We start from the raw sequence: 16,203 nt of genomic DNA on the forward strand, positions 1-16,203 counted from the left end.
ATGCAAAGAAAAAGTGACCACCCCCAATTTTACGCCGATTTTTCAATTTATCTAAAATCCTTATATTTGCCAAAATCATGAAGATGGACAGTTAGTATACGACGTAATCTTGATTCTCCTTCCAACCCTAGGTATCTTTTTGAGGTCAGAGGATCTGGCTACACCTACTTCTTTAAATTTATATGTAAAAAAATTGAAAAAGTATAGTAACACATCAGTTGAGAACGGCTGGGACAATTTGACTCAAAGGTTTCTTTTGGTTATTTGTAATTACAGTGAAAACGTTGTCATGAAATAAAATGTTGAGAAAAATCGCGAGACTAAAAAAATTGACTGTTCTATTATGATAATATTTATTGAAAAACCGAAAAATTGATCAAGTTGCATATGTTCTATACATGCTGTTATATGGTTGCCATACCCAAATGTTCGATTTTGATTAGATATGGAAATAGTCCATCCCATGAGAATTAAAAATGCAAAATTCATTGTGCAAAAAAATAGTGGAGTGAATTGAAAATATAGTATGAAAAGGATTCATATGCTCGGAAAATTCTTCCGAACCCTTAAAAGTAATCCTAAATCATAGGTAACGTTATACGGGCATTATGCGCTATCGTCAGTAATTACATTGCGCTGCAGACAATCTTTTGGTTGCTAAATAAAAATCCCAAAAGAGGGGTTCCCGGAGTCCATTTTATATAGCTTAACCATACACAAAGGGCCGCAAATATTTTGCCCCATACTCCGCAAAAGTTACGATAAAGTTTTAAATTTGATACAGTTCTAGGGGTTACATGAGGAATCAATTGTACAAAATATGTATCAGGTTTGTCTACATTGTGATATAGCCCCCCTCAAATGACATAGCCCCTTTAAAATTCCTCACATGTTGGTAATTTGAGATTTTATAAAAAAAAAACAAATTCGTTCAAATAATTATAAGTATAGGACCATGCTTCAATGTAACTCTTATGTGAAGATGTCCGATGATTTTAGCTAATACCAGGGCCTCGGTAACATTTTTCAATTGATTTTGCCCTTATTTGGCATCTAGCTTCTGGAAGACCTCTTCGCGGAAATTTTTCAATGTCAATGTTTTGGAGTAGCGCTCATATAAAAGTACCTCCTGATTTTACCTATTTCGAGGTTTTGATTAAATTTTCGAATCGATTTGACTAAATATGTGTGTTTAGGCTACTTTGGAGGTAGAGAACCATCTTACATGGGCCTATTATAAACAGGCCCATGTGAGTTAGGCTTTTAACTCACAAACTAAAACCTCTTACTGAAAATAGGATCAGGTTTTTTGAAAGCCGTATTTATTTATATTTAATCGAGTCATCATTTATACTAAAAATTGTGCGCCAGATTTGTGAATTGTTATATTTTTAAAACTATGCATTAAAGACTAAAACTACGAGCCGGCAACGCGGACTGGGCCAGCTAGTAAAAATAATAAAATAGAAAATAAATAAATCATCAAACTAGTATATGAACTCTACCATCGATAATGAAGTGATCACGGAAAGACCATTTGGACAATTCCATAGGTTAAATAATGAGAATGTGTACATTTTTATAGTTGTAAACCGCTTTACAAACATTGACATGATTCAAGAAAAAAAAGTTTGAAATACTTCTAATATTTTTACAAAGACAAAGAAAATGTAGATAATCTTGTTCGTTTAGTTAAATATTGTTGCAACTTTTTTGTTATCGTTTTACATCACAAATTCACAATTGCAAAGTGATATTTCCGCAAGTTTTAAAATTCCAAAAGGTACTTTTGAAACACAGGTAGATGAAAAGTGGGAGTAAAAAAGGTCAATACTTCTAAAAGTTTGCTGAGCTTTCTTTTCACTTTCATTTACTTGGCAAACCCTTGTGCGAAAATTAATTCATTCCTATACCTAACACAAGTACGACTCGGTACGACTATTAATCGTATTGAAACGACAACATTTCATTTTAAAACTTACTACGTGGCAAACTTACATTAAAAGATGGCGAAGCTGTATTGCTACCCACTGCCGTAGATCCTTTGCGTATACTTTGATTGCTGCGTATATGATGTGGTCTATCGTCTTCATGTATGGAGTGCAATAGCTAAAATTTAAATAGGAGAAACATAGAAATAAGTAAGAAAATAAAATGCACTGTCTTAATTTCAGATCAATGTGTGAATTGGCAATATAGAAAAAATAAGTTTTAAATAGTATAAGTTCCATATGCGGCAACATGCCACACTTGAGAGCTATGAAATACTCAAATATGAATCAATTTGACCTCATAAATCCATTACCGTACTTAGGAAAACATTTTACCTTTTCCACTTCATCATCAAATTCAGCTGTACTAGGCTCAGCACCAGATTTTCGAGACTTCTCCAGTAGAGTTGCTTTTTTAGCTGTTAAATATAAGTTTCGTTTGATGGCAATATAAATGACATCTGTAACGGCACGAACTGAATAATCAGGGACAAATGTCTGACGAACTTTGGAATCTAGTGTCAACGACTGCAATGATCCCATTTGAGAGGGAGAATCTACAAATTAAAATTGAAAACAACAACAATATAATATGGATATAAGAATATATGGACATAAAGTTCAACGTACCTACAACAACATTAGATACTAATGCTTGAGTACCAAAGTAGGTGAACGGGCCACTTTCAAAAAGTAAAGACTCTTTGCCAACAGTGACCTCAACACGACCTTCCAATATAAGTACAAAGAAGTCAACCGCTTTGTTTTGTTGGAAGATGAAAAGGGAAGGATCATCTTTTTCCTTGCCCTTGCATTTAATACTGTGAACTATGTCTTGATTTAGAAGACGTCTTAATATTTGTTCAGATATTAGTTCTTTTTTAAAAGCGTCAATAGCTAAATATGAAAAAAATATAGCATTGAACAACTTAATTTATAAATTTATGTCACACTCAACTTACAAGTACTTAAGAATTGGTATGTTGCCAGAGTCAATTGTGGCGATATGCGTATTGTTTGGTTTTCTCGTCGTTCGGCAAAAACTGTGAAATCTTGTTTTTTATTGCGATTACGCTTTACTTTAGTACGATTATCAACAAAGACATCTGTTTCGTCCACAATTTCTGCCTGAATTAATTCTTCGATAACATCTTCCAAAGTTACCAAACCAATTGTCTCATAGAATGGATCACCATCGCCTTCATTGTTAACACGATGCACGAAGGCTAAATGCCCGATTGTACCATCTTTGAACTGATTAAACATAACGTCTAGTGTATAATCTTCAAATACAAAATGAACAGGATTCTGATAGAATTCACACAACGTCTTTAATGGAGTATTATCATCCGGATCAACGAAGGCTAAATCTTTTATGTACAATAGGGTGATAATATTTTTGCGGTCGCCATCGTAAACTGGTATGCGAGAGAATCCAGATTTCATAATTTCTGAGACAGTTTCAAAGTCCAATGTAGCATCCAAGGGCAACATAAAAGCATCATCGATGTGTGTCATTACATCGGCTACAGTTTTCTTACGCAACTCTAGTGCACCAGAAATAATATTAACTTCATTTTTGTCCAAATCATTAATGCCAGTAGTGACCTGAAAGAGTAGATTAATTTCATGTAGAAATGAAGGTAAAATTCAAAACATATTTAATTTAAATTATATTGAACTAATATGTATTAAATAAATATTTCATAACGAATTCCGTACGAAGTGATTTAAATAGCCTTTTTTGTAAGTATATTTATACCAATCATTCCAAAATTGTCGACTGAAAAAAATATTTGCGTTTTTTGAAGCAAATGCTTTTTATGTCTAGCTATTACTTCACATTTTTTTTGGGTTTTTGCAGCGTTCGAAAATAAACAGTGTGGTACTGTACCGTTTAGTGATACTGTACCGGAGCACAACGAGAGTCGTATTGTACCGCAGTCGGAGCACTAAAAACGTAGTGTCCGCAGTCGGAGCCCTACATAACGGAACATTCAAAAAATATGTACCAGTAGTCTGCCACGTATGTGTTGTTTACGATTTGTGAGACAAATTAAATGTTTGATGTTTTTGATAATGCAAAAATTACTAATACAATTCAATATTGTGAAAATAAAAGCTGGATTTATATTATTTGTCATGTATGTTTAGATCAGCGATGCTCAAGAAGAAATATCTCTTTTCAGTCAAATTTCTCTTTGCTTATTTAAATCAAGAACAAAACAGTGTTAAGTCATTATTTATACAAATATTTTTTTTGTTTTATGAGTTATTTTGGTAAACATTCGTGTTTAAAAACAATTAAATAGAAACGTAAAATATAAAGAAAAACACAATTTTAATTTTCTCTTAAATTATCTCTTTTTTCTCTTCATGTTCTAGAACACGGTTTTGAGCACCGCTGGTTTAGATTGATTGCGAAATTGAAGATAGTGGAAAAACCAAATAGAAGTGATAATAACACAAATTATTATATTAACCATTTGAAATTTTTAATTTTCCGCGAAAAAGATTATTTTAGTTGTTGCGTTGTAATGGGTTGTTATGCAGAAAAATTTCCTGCTCTTTTGTGGTACCAAAAAATCAATGAACGTAGCTGTAAAAATTGAATATTTTACAAAATATGGATGAGAGTTTCGAATCAGTTTCATGATTTCGGTGTAAATAAAACCAAACCACAGCTTATACATCCAGATATGTGCTGATATCTAGAATATAGTTTGTCACAATTTCGCACCGAAGAACAGGTAGTCTTATTATTTTTAAGAACAATATTTATTACAATATATGTAAAAATGCCAATGTCCTGTCTTTCAATTCTTATTAAACGTTCAGTTCAATGAATCAAACGTTAATTTGCAGATTTGTAATTACAAGATTTTAAGCGTACATTCCGGAAATATATGAAGGAAGATGTTTAAAGAGGATGTGATCCTGAGCAATATGCAAACTACATCGAAGAAAAACGCACAATAAAAATACAAAATTGTGTAAAAGCAAATGGAATTTTTAATTACCAGTTGGGATCAGATTAAAGTTCTTACTGGTGTAGTTATATTTTTAATTTATAACCTTTTCCTTATTTATTATTTTCTATTTAGATTATGTTTATTATATTTTACTTGTTTAATTAATTAAATTTTTATATTAAAAATACATTTATGTAATAAAAATTGAATACTTATAAATAAATGAGTATTAAGTATGTTTAATTAAGTGCGTTGTTTTATTTCTTCTTTAATTTCCACTTATACAAACAGTGATTCTCATATCGAATTTTGTATAATTTAGCAAAGTCGGAAAGGGTGCTCAATTAGATACTGTTGTTTACATGTAAATATTAAATTTACAATCCTTAATTTCTTTCACTATAATCATTTTATTCATTATCAATGCTATTTTACCAACATCATATTTTTTCCAAATCTCATAAGGCACATTGATGCATTGATGATTAACATGGTGCATGCGGTACACTTTTTTTTATTGCTCCGACTCTGGTACACTACGATTTTTTAGTGATTTTAGTACACTATCTTTGTGTACTTTTTATATTCGAACGCTGGGATTTTGTTACAAACAAATACAAGAGAGAACGTGAGAAAAAATCTGTAAAAAGAGACCTATCGTACTGAACGGAAATTGGCAGTTTGGTACAGAATTATGCCAAAATTGTATGCGTATGATGGGAAACTAACATATGAACTGTTTTAACACATCAACATTTTGCTGGCGCATCTAGCAGGTCCATATTCTTGAAATATTTTCTTGGGGTTGCCACAAGCAGCACAACAAAAACTTAAGAATAACATTTTTTTTTACAAAAACAGACTGTAATAATTCCGTATTTAGATTCTTCAGAAAACGAAGCTAATAATGATAACTTATAACATTAAAAGACTTTTATGTATTAAAAATTGTGGTTTTAATTACAAATACACATTTAAATTTGTTATTATACCCTCCACCATACATAGTATGGAGGGTATATTAAGTTCGTCATTCCGTTTGTAACTCATTGAAATAATAATTTAAGAGGCAACAAAGTATATATATTCCTGATCTGCGTACAATTTTAAGACGATTTAGCCCTGTCCGTCCGTCCACCTGTTGTAATCATGCTACAGTCAAAACGAATAAAGATAGGAAGCTAAAATTTTGCACAGATCTGCCTTTTGCCTAAAGGCAGGTCAAGTTTGAAGATGGGCCATATCGGTCCACGATATCGTGTAGCTCCCATATAACGGTACCCCCCGATATTCGGTATTTTGATGATGTTAGCCACATTTTCAATGGAATTGTATGAAATTCCACACAAGGAGTTCCTTGTGAGTAATTTAGCCCCTAACAGAGGATTTTTTCAATAGGTCCACTATATCGTATAGCCCCCATATCACAGTACTCCCCGATGTTCGGTATTTTGATGATTTTAGCTACATTTTTCAATGGAATTGTCTGAAATTCTACACAAGAAGTTCTTTGTGAGTACTTTACCCCCTGAAATAGAATCGTATATCCCGCATATATCGGTATCTTTTGATGATCGGTATTTTTAAGATTTTAACAGATTTTTTAATGGATTTTATTTTTTTGAAAATTTCCTATTTCGTTCCAAATGGTGGAGGGTATTCAAAGTTCGGCTCGGCGGCAAATTAAGGGGGTAAGTACATAAGAAGCTTGAAGTCATGGCTATGCATATTTTGTGACATTTCATAAAGGGATTACAGAGCCGCACTAAAATCCTGACGTCGTTTCCATTATAATTTGACATTAATATGCCTAGCTCAAGCTTTGTATGTACCTGCACCTTAAGTTTAACGAATTTAAGAAACAATTATATTATTATGTTAACACAGTCGAATGCGGATTAGATTTTGCTAAATATTAAAGTCAATGTTTTTATGCAGTTTTCTAACATATTTTTAAGCAAAACTATTATACAATAATATGTAACTGAGCTATTTTTATTATATTTGGATTTTGCATCCAAATCATCGTCATCAGATTAGTCTTAATTCAGTTTGTACCTTAGTTTAAACATAAAACGATTTTATATTGTATAGATTTAGTTTGCTTAATCAATGAATTTGAAGTTGAAGATAGTATAAGATATTTTAATACTCGGAGCTAAACGTTAAAACAAGATTTAAGAACATGTTGGAATTAAACATATTTTATGCTTGAGTATATACCAAGTCTATAATGAAATTAAAATCAAAATATTCAAAGTGTTCCGGAAAATAAGCTCGGAAAAATACCCTGCATTGAGCATTTTTGCCCTTTGGTCTGAACTCTTTTCATTTGATGCTATTGAGTCTTAATTCATGAATGATTTTAAAGCTAAAACTAGACAATAATTCATTTTCAACTTTTAAAAAAAGACTATCAATAAAACGTCTCAAATTGATACATACATTTTTAATTCAAAATCGTTCGACTTTGTTTTAGCTTCTTCAGATTTCGTACGATTTGGTGAGCTAAGAATTCAGTGTTAATATGGCAACATTATATATTCAATATGGTAACATTATGGGGTGAATGAGGAATCAAAACAAAATACATGATTAGTAACACTGTAGAAGTTTTAAAGCGTTTTTTTTTTTGCAGAAAGTAACATTGCATATGAACCGACCACCACCAGTTTTTGCATTTTTTCTTTTATTTTGACACAATTTTTGATTCGCGTTATTTTTGAATTTTTGAATACGTAATACATTTGTAGTGTTTTTTTTATTTTTGAATTCTACACATCATATGTGTAGTCTTTTTGGGAGGTATAAAGCGACAATGGACAAAACTGTTATTTATAGCTACTATGTATTTATTGGGTAAGTGGAACCTTACGAATAATATCATTTCAGAAAATGTTAAGCTATGAACAAGAAAAACAACATTTTATCGTGTACAAAAGCATCAAATTTATAAAATTAGCAGAAAATTGGTATGTTATTGATATCCATTTCACAGCTGCATTATCGCATTGCGGATTAAATTCAAAGGTTTTACTTACCTTAACCAATTCCTTAAGGCGTTCACGGTTATAGACATTTCCAATTTCTTCGCCTAATAACACGTCCAATATTTTCGATGTGGGATAGGACAACGGAAAAGTGACCAGCATAATGAATTTAGTAATTAAAATCGTTTTTGCACCAACAGCCAAACCATGTCTTGAGCATATGGCCTAAATTTTGAAAATAATATATATTTTAATTCAATATACAATTCTGCTGAAGAGAACAGCTAAATAATGTCAATTAACCTGTGGTGTAATTTCACCAAAAATGACGATGGCAAGGGTAGAGAAAACGACAGCAATTAGGCCGGAAGTTAAACCATCCAAGAGAATGGTAAATGTCGAGTTAACCAACACATTACCCAACAAGATACTGCACAACAGGTAATTACCTTGATCTCTAACTGGTTGGATTTTCTTCGCATATTCACGCTCCTTGTCCGAGCCAGTATTGCGTAAAATCTACATGTTTTATAAAGAAAATTAGTCAACGATAACATGGAAATCGGATAAAATAGAGTTTACCTTTAACTCGGTTCGATCCAAAGCCATAAGACCTAAATTTAAGCCCGAAAATAGAGCCGAGAAACATAAGCATATCAAAATAATAACTATGGAAACCCAAAGCGGCAATAAACTTTCATGGCTGCGTACAATACACCACGAATCTTTGCATTGATGAAGAAGGGGTATTGGATTTTCTACGTCCTCATCTCGAAAAGCATTGACATCATTCTTAGCACATATGTAAAAATCCTTTTTGCCCTTCGGTAAGGATGCCTCATAGAGTGCCGTATTGCCCGTGACGGTGCCATTAATAACTTTGTGCAATAATGTTGCCGGAAACTGGCAATAAGTACCGGCATCCTTGACTTCAGTTGTAAAAGCTATCACAGTATTTTCAGTAATGCCCAAGCCAAAAATTCTTATAGTAAAAACTGATTCACTCATAACACTGGGTATACCATCATCATATTCGACTTCATGTTTGGAAGACTCCAAACGGAAGCCAGTGATAATTAGTGGCGAGGAGTAGGGTCTGAAAAGAGAGATAAGATGTCTATTAGATAAATAGTCTATTAATCTATTAATAGAATTGATTTATATATTTTTTATAATACTATTTGTCATAAATATTGATATAGAATATTGAATATAATTATATTGTAATAGTATATACCTATAAAATCTTAACAAAATCTAGCTTAGCCACAAAAAAGCCTACAAGCTACCGGGTACGGGAAAATCCACAATTTAATATCAAAACAGCTGAGTTCCCTGAGCTAAACAAGAGGAATGAAACCACCGCTCCTAATTACAATCTCCCCTCACAGAATATGCAATACTTATATTCTGATACTTTGAGAAATGACTCACCCAACTATAAAAATTCAAATATAGAATCATCTATCGAAAAACTAATCGTCACCATGAATTCTTTTATGACAAGTATGCAAAGCATGATGCAAGATATTGTGAGAAATCAATCTATGATTATGCAAATAGTTTTAAAACAAAAATAGATAAAATTCGAATCTGTTTTTGGAACGCAAACGGCTTATGCCAACATAAACACGAGGTCGAAAACTTTATTCACTCACTCAACATACACATTTTACTGGTATCTGAAACTCATTTCACTTCTAGAAACTGTTTTAGAATAAACGGTTACAGTACATACGACACTAAACACCCTAGTGGGAGAGCTTGCGGTGGCACCGCGGTGATAATTTCTAATAAAATTCAGCATTACCCCATGCCAGAATATAAGTTTGACCACCTACAAGCTACAACAGTTGCACTATCTTCAACGAATACAGCTATATCTGCAATATATTGTCCTCCGAGACATAGTATAAGCAAAGATGAATTCGCACACTTTTTCTCATCACTTGGTAGTAGATTCATTGCAGCTGGAGATTATAATGCCAAACACACCTTCTGGGGATCTAGACTTATTACACCCAGAGGTAGACAGCTTTTAAACTCCATTTCGTCCGCTAAACTGGACGTGTTATCTACTGGCCAGCCTACTTACTGGCCTTCAGACCTGCAAAAACGTCCTGACTTAATTGACTTTGCGGTAACAAAGAATATTAAGAGGGAACAAATGTCCGTGGTACCCTCGTTTGACTTGTCGTCAGACCATTCCCCAACTATAATAACATTAAATGATGTTCAACTCGCAATACAAAAAATATGTCAGTACACATGTGAATTCTAACACTCCTCTAAAGTCCGGAGAAGAAATTGACAATGCAGTTAAAATATTTACTTCGATAGTCAACACTGCTGTCAATGTTGCCACTCCCACTAAATTTTCAAAACTAGAAAATAATTCCTATAATCCATCGACCATTCGAAAACTCGTGTCTGATAAAAGGAAGGCCAGAAGAGAATGGCAGAAGCACCGATCACCTAGGTTTCGGAAAAAACTAAAAGAATGTGAAAAACTCTTACAACAAGCACTCAGATTAAATGAAGAGCGAAACCTAAAAATATTCCTAAATAACCTGGATCCCACAGAGAGAACTGACTACAGCTTATGGAAAGCCACAAAAAACTTGAGAAGACCTATCGCCCACGAATCTCCAATACGCCTAGAAAATGGGACTTGGGCAAGATCTACAGAAGAAAAGGTAAACGCATTTGCCGAACATCTTGAATCTGTATTTACCCCAAATCCCGGACCTTCGACAGTTGTTCAACCTTTAATTGACGACATTGTTCCGAATCCAATACGATTTTCTCTAAAAGAAATCGAAAGTTCTATAGCCTCGATAAAACTAAAAAAATCCCCGGGTAAAGATAGAATTACTCCAAACATGCTCAAGAAATTACCAACACCGGCCGTTAAACTATTGTTATTTATATTTAACAGCATTCTTCGAGTAGGGTACTTCCCGTCTGTATGGAATGAATCTGAAATAGTAATGATTCCGAAACCTGGAAAAGATCCAACGCAGGTAAAATCGTATAGACCCATCAGTCTTCTATCTATACTCTCAAAGCTGTTCGAAACAACATTACTAAGGAAGTTAACTCCCCATATTACAAATAGCAATATTATCCCCGACCACCAATTCGGCTTCCGTAAGAACCACAGTACTATTGAGCAAGTGCACCGCATAGTCACAAACATTAGAATGGCATTCGAAAGGAAGGAGTACTGCTCGGCGCTATTTATAGACATTTCCCAAGCGTTTGACAGAGTCTGGCATCTTGGAATTCTATACAAAATTTGTGAAACTCTACCTAAAAACACTCATAAACTTTTTTGTAGTTATTTGTCAAATCGTACGTTTGTTGTTAAATCGAAAGACATACTTTCAAATTCGAGAAAAATATTGGCTGGCGTCCCACAGGGTAGTATCTTAGGACCAATTCTGTACGTGTTATTTACTGCCGATATGCCTACAACCAATGAAACTCTAACCTCAACGTTTGCTGATGATACTGCTTTCATTAGCATACACAAGGATCCTCTGATTGCGTCGGAAAAACTACAATACCATGTATATCTTCTCGAAAATTGGCTGACAAAATGGAGAATATCGGTAAATGCAAGCAAGTGCATACATGTTACTTTTGCTCTAAGACGTGAACTTTGCCCCACGATAAAAATCTTTAATACTCAAGTTCCACAGAAAGATACCGTAAAATATCTCGGAATGCACCTGGACCGAAGACTTACATGGAAGCAACACATCGATGCAAAAATCACACAAATTAAACTAATAAAGGCCAATCTTGAGTGGTTAATTGGTATACGTTCTTCTATTAAATTAGAATATAAAGTCCTATTATATAAGACTATAATAAAGCCAATTTGGACGTATGGCATACAGCTCTGGGGCACAGCTAGTGCCTCTAACGTAAGTAAACTACAAAGAAGACAGTCAAACATCCACAAGGACCTAAATATACTTACTGTTGAAGAAGAAATAAAGAAGCTTTGCCGCAAGTACTTAAACAAACTATCCGAGCACCCAAATAACTTGGCCCGCCAACTCCTACTATTCGGAGGACACGATAGACTGCGCAGACGTGACACTCTTTCTATCATATAGTTTATTTTTTTTTTTTTTTTGTCTTACGCTCTCATTATTTTCAGCTCTTGTCTGGCCAATTGAACGTCGCCCACTGTTATACTACTACAGGTAGTAGTATGCTAAATTGGAAGCTGCTTCTGTGAAGAAATCGAAAAGACTATTACTGTAGTCCGCGGGAAGATTAGTGAAGAAATCGATAAGACTATTACTGTAGTCCGCGGGATGATTAGATATAACTGTATCTAAACAAAGCAACATTATATCCGTAAGACTATTTCTGTAGTCCGCGATTCACTTAGATATATCTGTATCCAAACTAATCTTAACTACCTACTCAATCAATTCATGGATATAACTGTATCCACAAGCCCACAAAATAACACACATCTATATATCATAAAAAAAAACAATAATAATTAAAGCATGAAAAAAATATGGGGTGATTGTATTGACAACCTCCCTATAAAAATATTAGTATATAAGATATGAAACCTTATTGTTATTTTCATTAAATATATGAAAGATTCAATAAATTAAACAATATAAAAAAAAAATTGAAAACACATTCGCTAAGTTTGTACAACGGCTTCACCAAAGCCATCCTTTACACGGAGGCACAATTTATCTTTGTCGTTTTTTTGAAATGGAATTGTACAATTAAGTTTTATTGTACAAATGTGAGGAAAGGACCTTAAAACACAAGAGAGTTTTTTGATATACAATTTTTGGTTCCACACTGAAAATTTTTGTTTCCACTGAATGAAAAAATATAAATGCTTTCTTGAAAATTCAAAATCTGAAAACTTTGCAGTTAAAAAAAAAACACACACAAAGACAAAAAGTGTTGGTGGGTCTTTCCATATCCAACATACCAAGAATACAATACATCTTGAGAATAATATTATAAAAATATAATTTTTCAACAATGCTTGAGAAACACTTATGTTCCACAAACTTTTCTCAAATCTGTCCTTTGTTAGTTTTGATTTTTTGTGAAAATTGTCAGCAAAAAATAGTTTTCTTTGGTAAAAAGCAAAATCACGCAAATTAAGGACCCATTTCTGGACCGAATTCTTAAGGTAATGATAAATAATAAATCCGGGAATCTGTGATATATATTATTTCAATCTCATTTCAGATTGAAGGCATAAAAAAACAGGAATTTAATATATGTGTAGTCTAAGTGGAAAAAAAAAACAAGTACAAACCAGTAAGGAAAGCTCAAAAGTCGGGCGGGGCCGACTATATGATACCCTACACCACTATGCATATTTAGTAGAGCTCTCGTAAAAAGGTTTATACAGAGCATTTCAGAGCTCTATGAGATATTTGGTACAAAATCAAAATCTATCTAATTCTATCGTGCATTTTACGAACTATAGCTATATCTGAACCGATTTTCACCAAGTTTGATGTATTTGATTCTAGGCTGAATTCGGTCAGATTTGCCAAAACCCAGGACATTTGGGCTGATATTGGACATTTGGTGCGCAATCAACACGAAATTGGATGAAGATATATATATATCCAAATCTGAACCGATATTTGTAAAACTGAAAAAGAAGATATTTCTTGGCTGCATCTGATGCCAAATATTATTCTTGTATCGTACATTTTTCGAATTTGAGGGACTTAAAGTACAAATCGGATGAAAGGTATATATAGGAGCTATAGCTGTATCCGACCGATTTTCACTAAATTTGATGTACCAATATTAGCCATTTGCTGCACATTTAATCCGAAATCGGATGAAGATATATTTGGGAGCTATAGCTATATCTGAAACGACTTTTACTAAAATTGGTGTCCTTGCTTCTAGGCTGAATTTGGCCAGATATGCCAAAATTCATGCCATTTCGGTTTATATTGGCGATTTGTTGCACAATTAACTCGAAATCGAATGAAGATACATATGGGTGCTATATCCAAATCTGAACAGATTTTGAGAAAATTAAAAGCGACTACTTTTGGGCTTTATCTGATATCTGGTACCAAATATCATTCCTGTGAAGAGTATGCTATGCTATACTATATCCAAATCTGAACAGATATTTATAAAATCAAAATCGACTATTTTTGGGCTTTATCTGATATCTGGTACCAAATATCATTCCTGTGAAGAGTATATTACGAATGTAAGGGACTTAAAGAGCAAATCGGATGAAACATATATATGGAGCTAGAGATATATCTGAACCGATTTTTACTAAAATGTGTGCGCTTGCAATTTTTCGGTTTCGGTCGGATTTGCCAAAATTCATGCCATTTGGGCTGATATTGGCCATTTGATGCACAATTAACACGAAATCGGATGAAGATATATATGGGAGGCATATCCAAATCGGAACAGATTTTAATAAAATTAAAATCAACTATTTTTGGGCTTTATCTGATAACTGGTACCAAATATCATTTCTGTGGAGTGCATATTACGAATGTGAGGGATTTAAAGACGAAATCGGATGAAACATATATATGGGAGCTATAGCTATATCTGAACCAATTTTTACTAAAATTGGTGTACTTGCTTCTAAGCTGGTTTCGGTCGGATTTGCCAAAATTGATGCTATTACGGCCATTTGGTGATCAATAACCCGAAATCGGATGAAGATATATATGGGAGCTATATCCAAATCTGAACCGATTTCGATAAAATTTAAAACAGCTATTCCTGTGCTCCATCTAATACCTGGTACCAAATATCACGGTTGTGGAGTGAACATTACGAATGTAAGGGACTAAAACACTAAATCGGATGAAACATATATATGGTTGCTATATCTATATCTGAACCGATTTTCACTAAATTTGATGTACTTGCTTCTAGGCTGAATTTGGTCCGATGTACTAAAATTCAGTCCATTTGGACTTATATCGGCCATTTGGTGCACAATTAACCCGAAATCGGATGAAGATATATATGGGAGCTATATCCAAATCTGAACCGATTTCGATAAAATTACAAACAGCTATTTCTGGGCTGTACCTTATATCTGGTACCAAATATCACGGTTGTGGAGTGAACATTACGAATGTAAGGGACTAAAACACTAAATCGGATGAAACATATATATGCTTGCTATATCTATATCTGAACCGATTTTCACTAAATTTGATATACTTGCTTCTAGGCTGAATTTGGTCCGATGTACTAAAATTCAGTCCATTTGGGCTTATATCGGCCATTTGGAGCACAATTAACCCGAAATCGGATGAAGATGTATATGGGAGCTATATCCAAATCTGAACCGATTTTCTCCAAATTTGTTGTATTTACTTTAAGGCTAATCTCGGTCACATGTGCCAAAATTCGGGCCATTTGGGCTGATATTGGCCATTTGGTGGTCAATTAACCCGAAATCGGATGAAAATATATATAGGAGCCATATCCAAATCTGAACCGATTTCGATAAAATTTAAAACAGCTATTTCTGTGCTCCATCTAATACCTGGTACCAAATATCACGGTTGTGGAGTGTATAGTAGGAATGTGAGGGACTTAAAGATCAAATCGGATGAAAGATATATATGGGAGCTATAGCTATATCTGAACCGATTTTCTCCAAATTTGATATACTTGCTTCAAGACCGAACCCGGTTGGGTGTGCCAAAATTCAGGTAATTTGGACTGATAGTGGACATTTGGTGCTCATTTAACCCGAAATCGGATGAAGATATATATGGGAGCTATATCTAAATTTGATCCGATTCTCACCAATTTCAATAGGGTTCGTCCTTGGGCCAAAAAAATATTGTTTGGAAAATTTCATCTCAATCGGATAATAAATGCGACCTGCATTTTGTTCACAAGAATACATGGACAGACGGACGGACGGACGGACGGACATGCATAAATCGACTCAGAAAGTGATTCTATGAAGGTTCTCAAAAGTAACTATGGGTCTATCTCGTTTCCTTCTCCATGTTACAAACAAATGCACAAAGACATAATACCCTTACCACTATGTGGTGTAGGGTATAAAAACATATTAAGAATAACAACGCATAGTGTACCAGTCAAGGTAGATTTAACAGGTAACCGCATCGGCGAATTGCAACTTTTGTGGTACCCTCAAATGTCAAAATTGGCATCTAAGACGAAAAACATACATTCGCCATGACATTTAAAGTTTGCGGCAAA

General features: G+C 33.7%; 1 protein-coding gene across 5 annotated transcripts in view; it reads right to left on the reverse strand.

The window, feature by feature from the left end:
* The window catches only part of LOC101901699 (unextended protein), a 74,402-nt gene that overhangs the window by 9,201 nt on the left and 48,998 nt on the right, over window positions 1-16,203 (reverse strand). For all 5 annotated transcript variants that reach the window (XM_059128134.1, XM_059128133.1, XM_059128130.1 and 2 more), the window contains 7 exons: window positions 8,536-9,049; window positions 8,257-8,472; window positions 8,005-8,178; window positions 2,954-3,599; window positions 2,622-2,888; window positions 2,328-2,548; window positions 1,999-2,109 (listed from right to left, as the gene is read on the reverse strand). In XM_059128134.1, the coding sequence (XP_058984117.1) occupies window positions 1,999-2,109; window positions 2,328-2,548; window positions 2,622-2,888; window positions 2,954-3,599; window positions 8,005-8,178; window positions 8,257-8,472; window positions 8,536-9,049 (2,149 nt within the window). The remainder of the gene's footprint in view (window positions 1-1,998; window positions 2,110-2,327; window positions 2,549-2,621; window positions 2,889-2,953; window positions 3,600-8,004; window positions 8,179-8,256; window positions 8,473-8,535; window positions 9,050-16,203) is intronic.

This window comes from Musca domestica, unplaced genomic scaffold (assembly GCF_030504385.1).
Source record: "Musca domestica strain aabys unplaced genomic scaffold, Musca_domestica.polishedcontigs.V.1.1 5, whole genome shotgun sequence".
In the NCBI taxonomy this organism is placed as follows: domain Eukaryota; kingdom Metazoa; phylum Arthropoda; class Insecta; order Diptera; family Muscidae; genus Musca; species Musca domestica.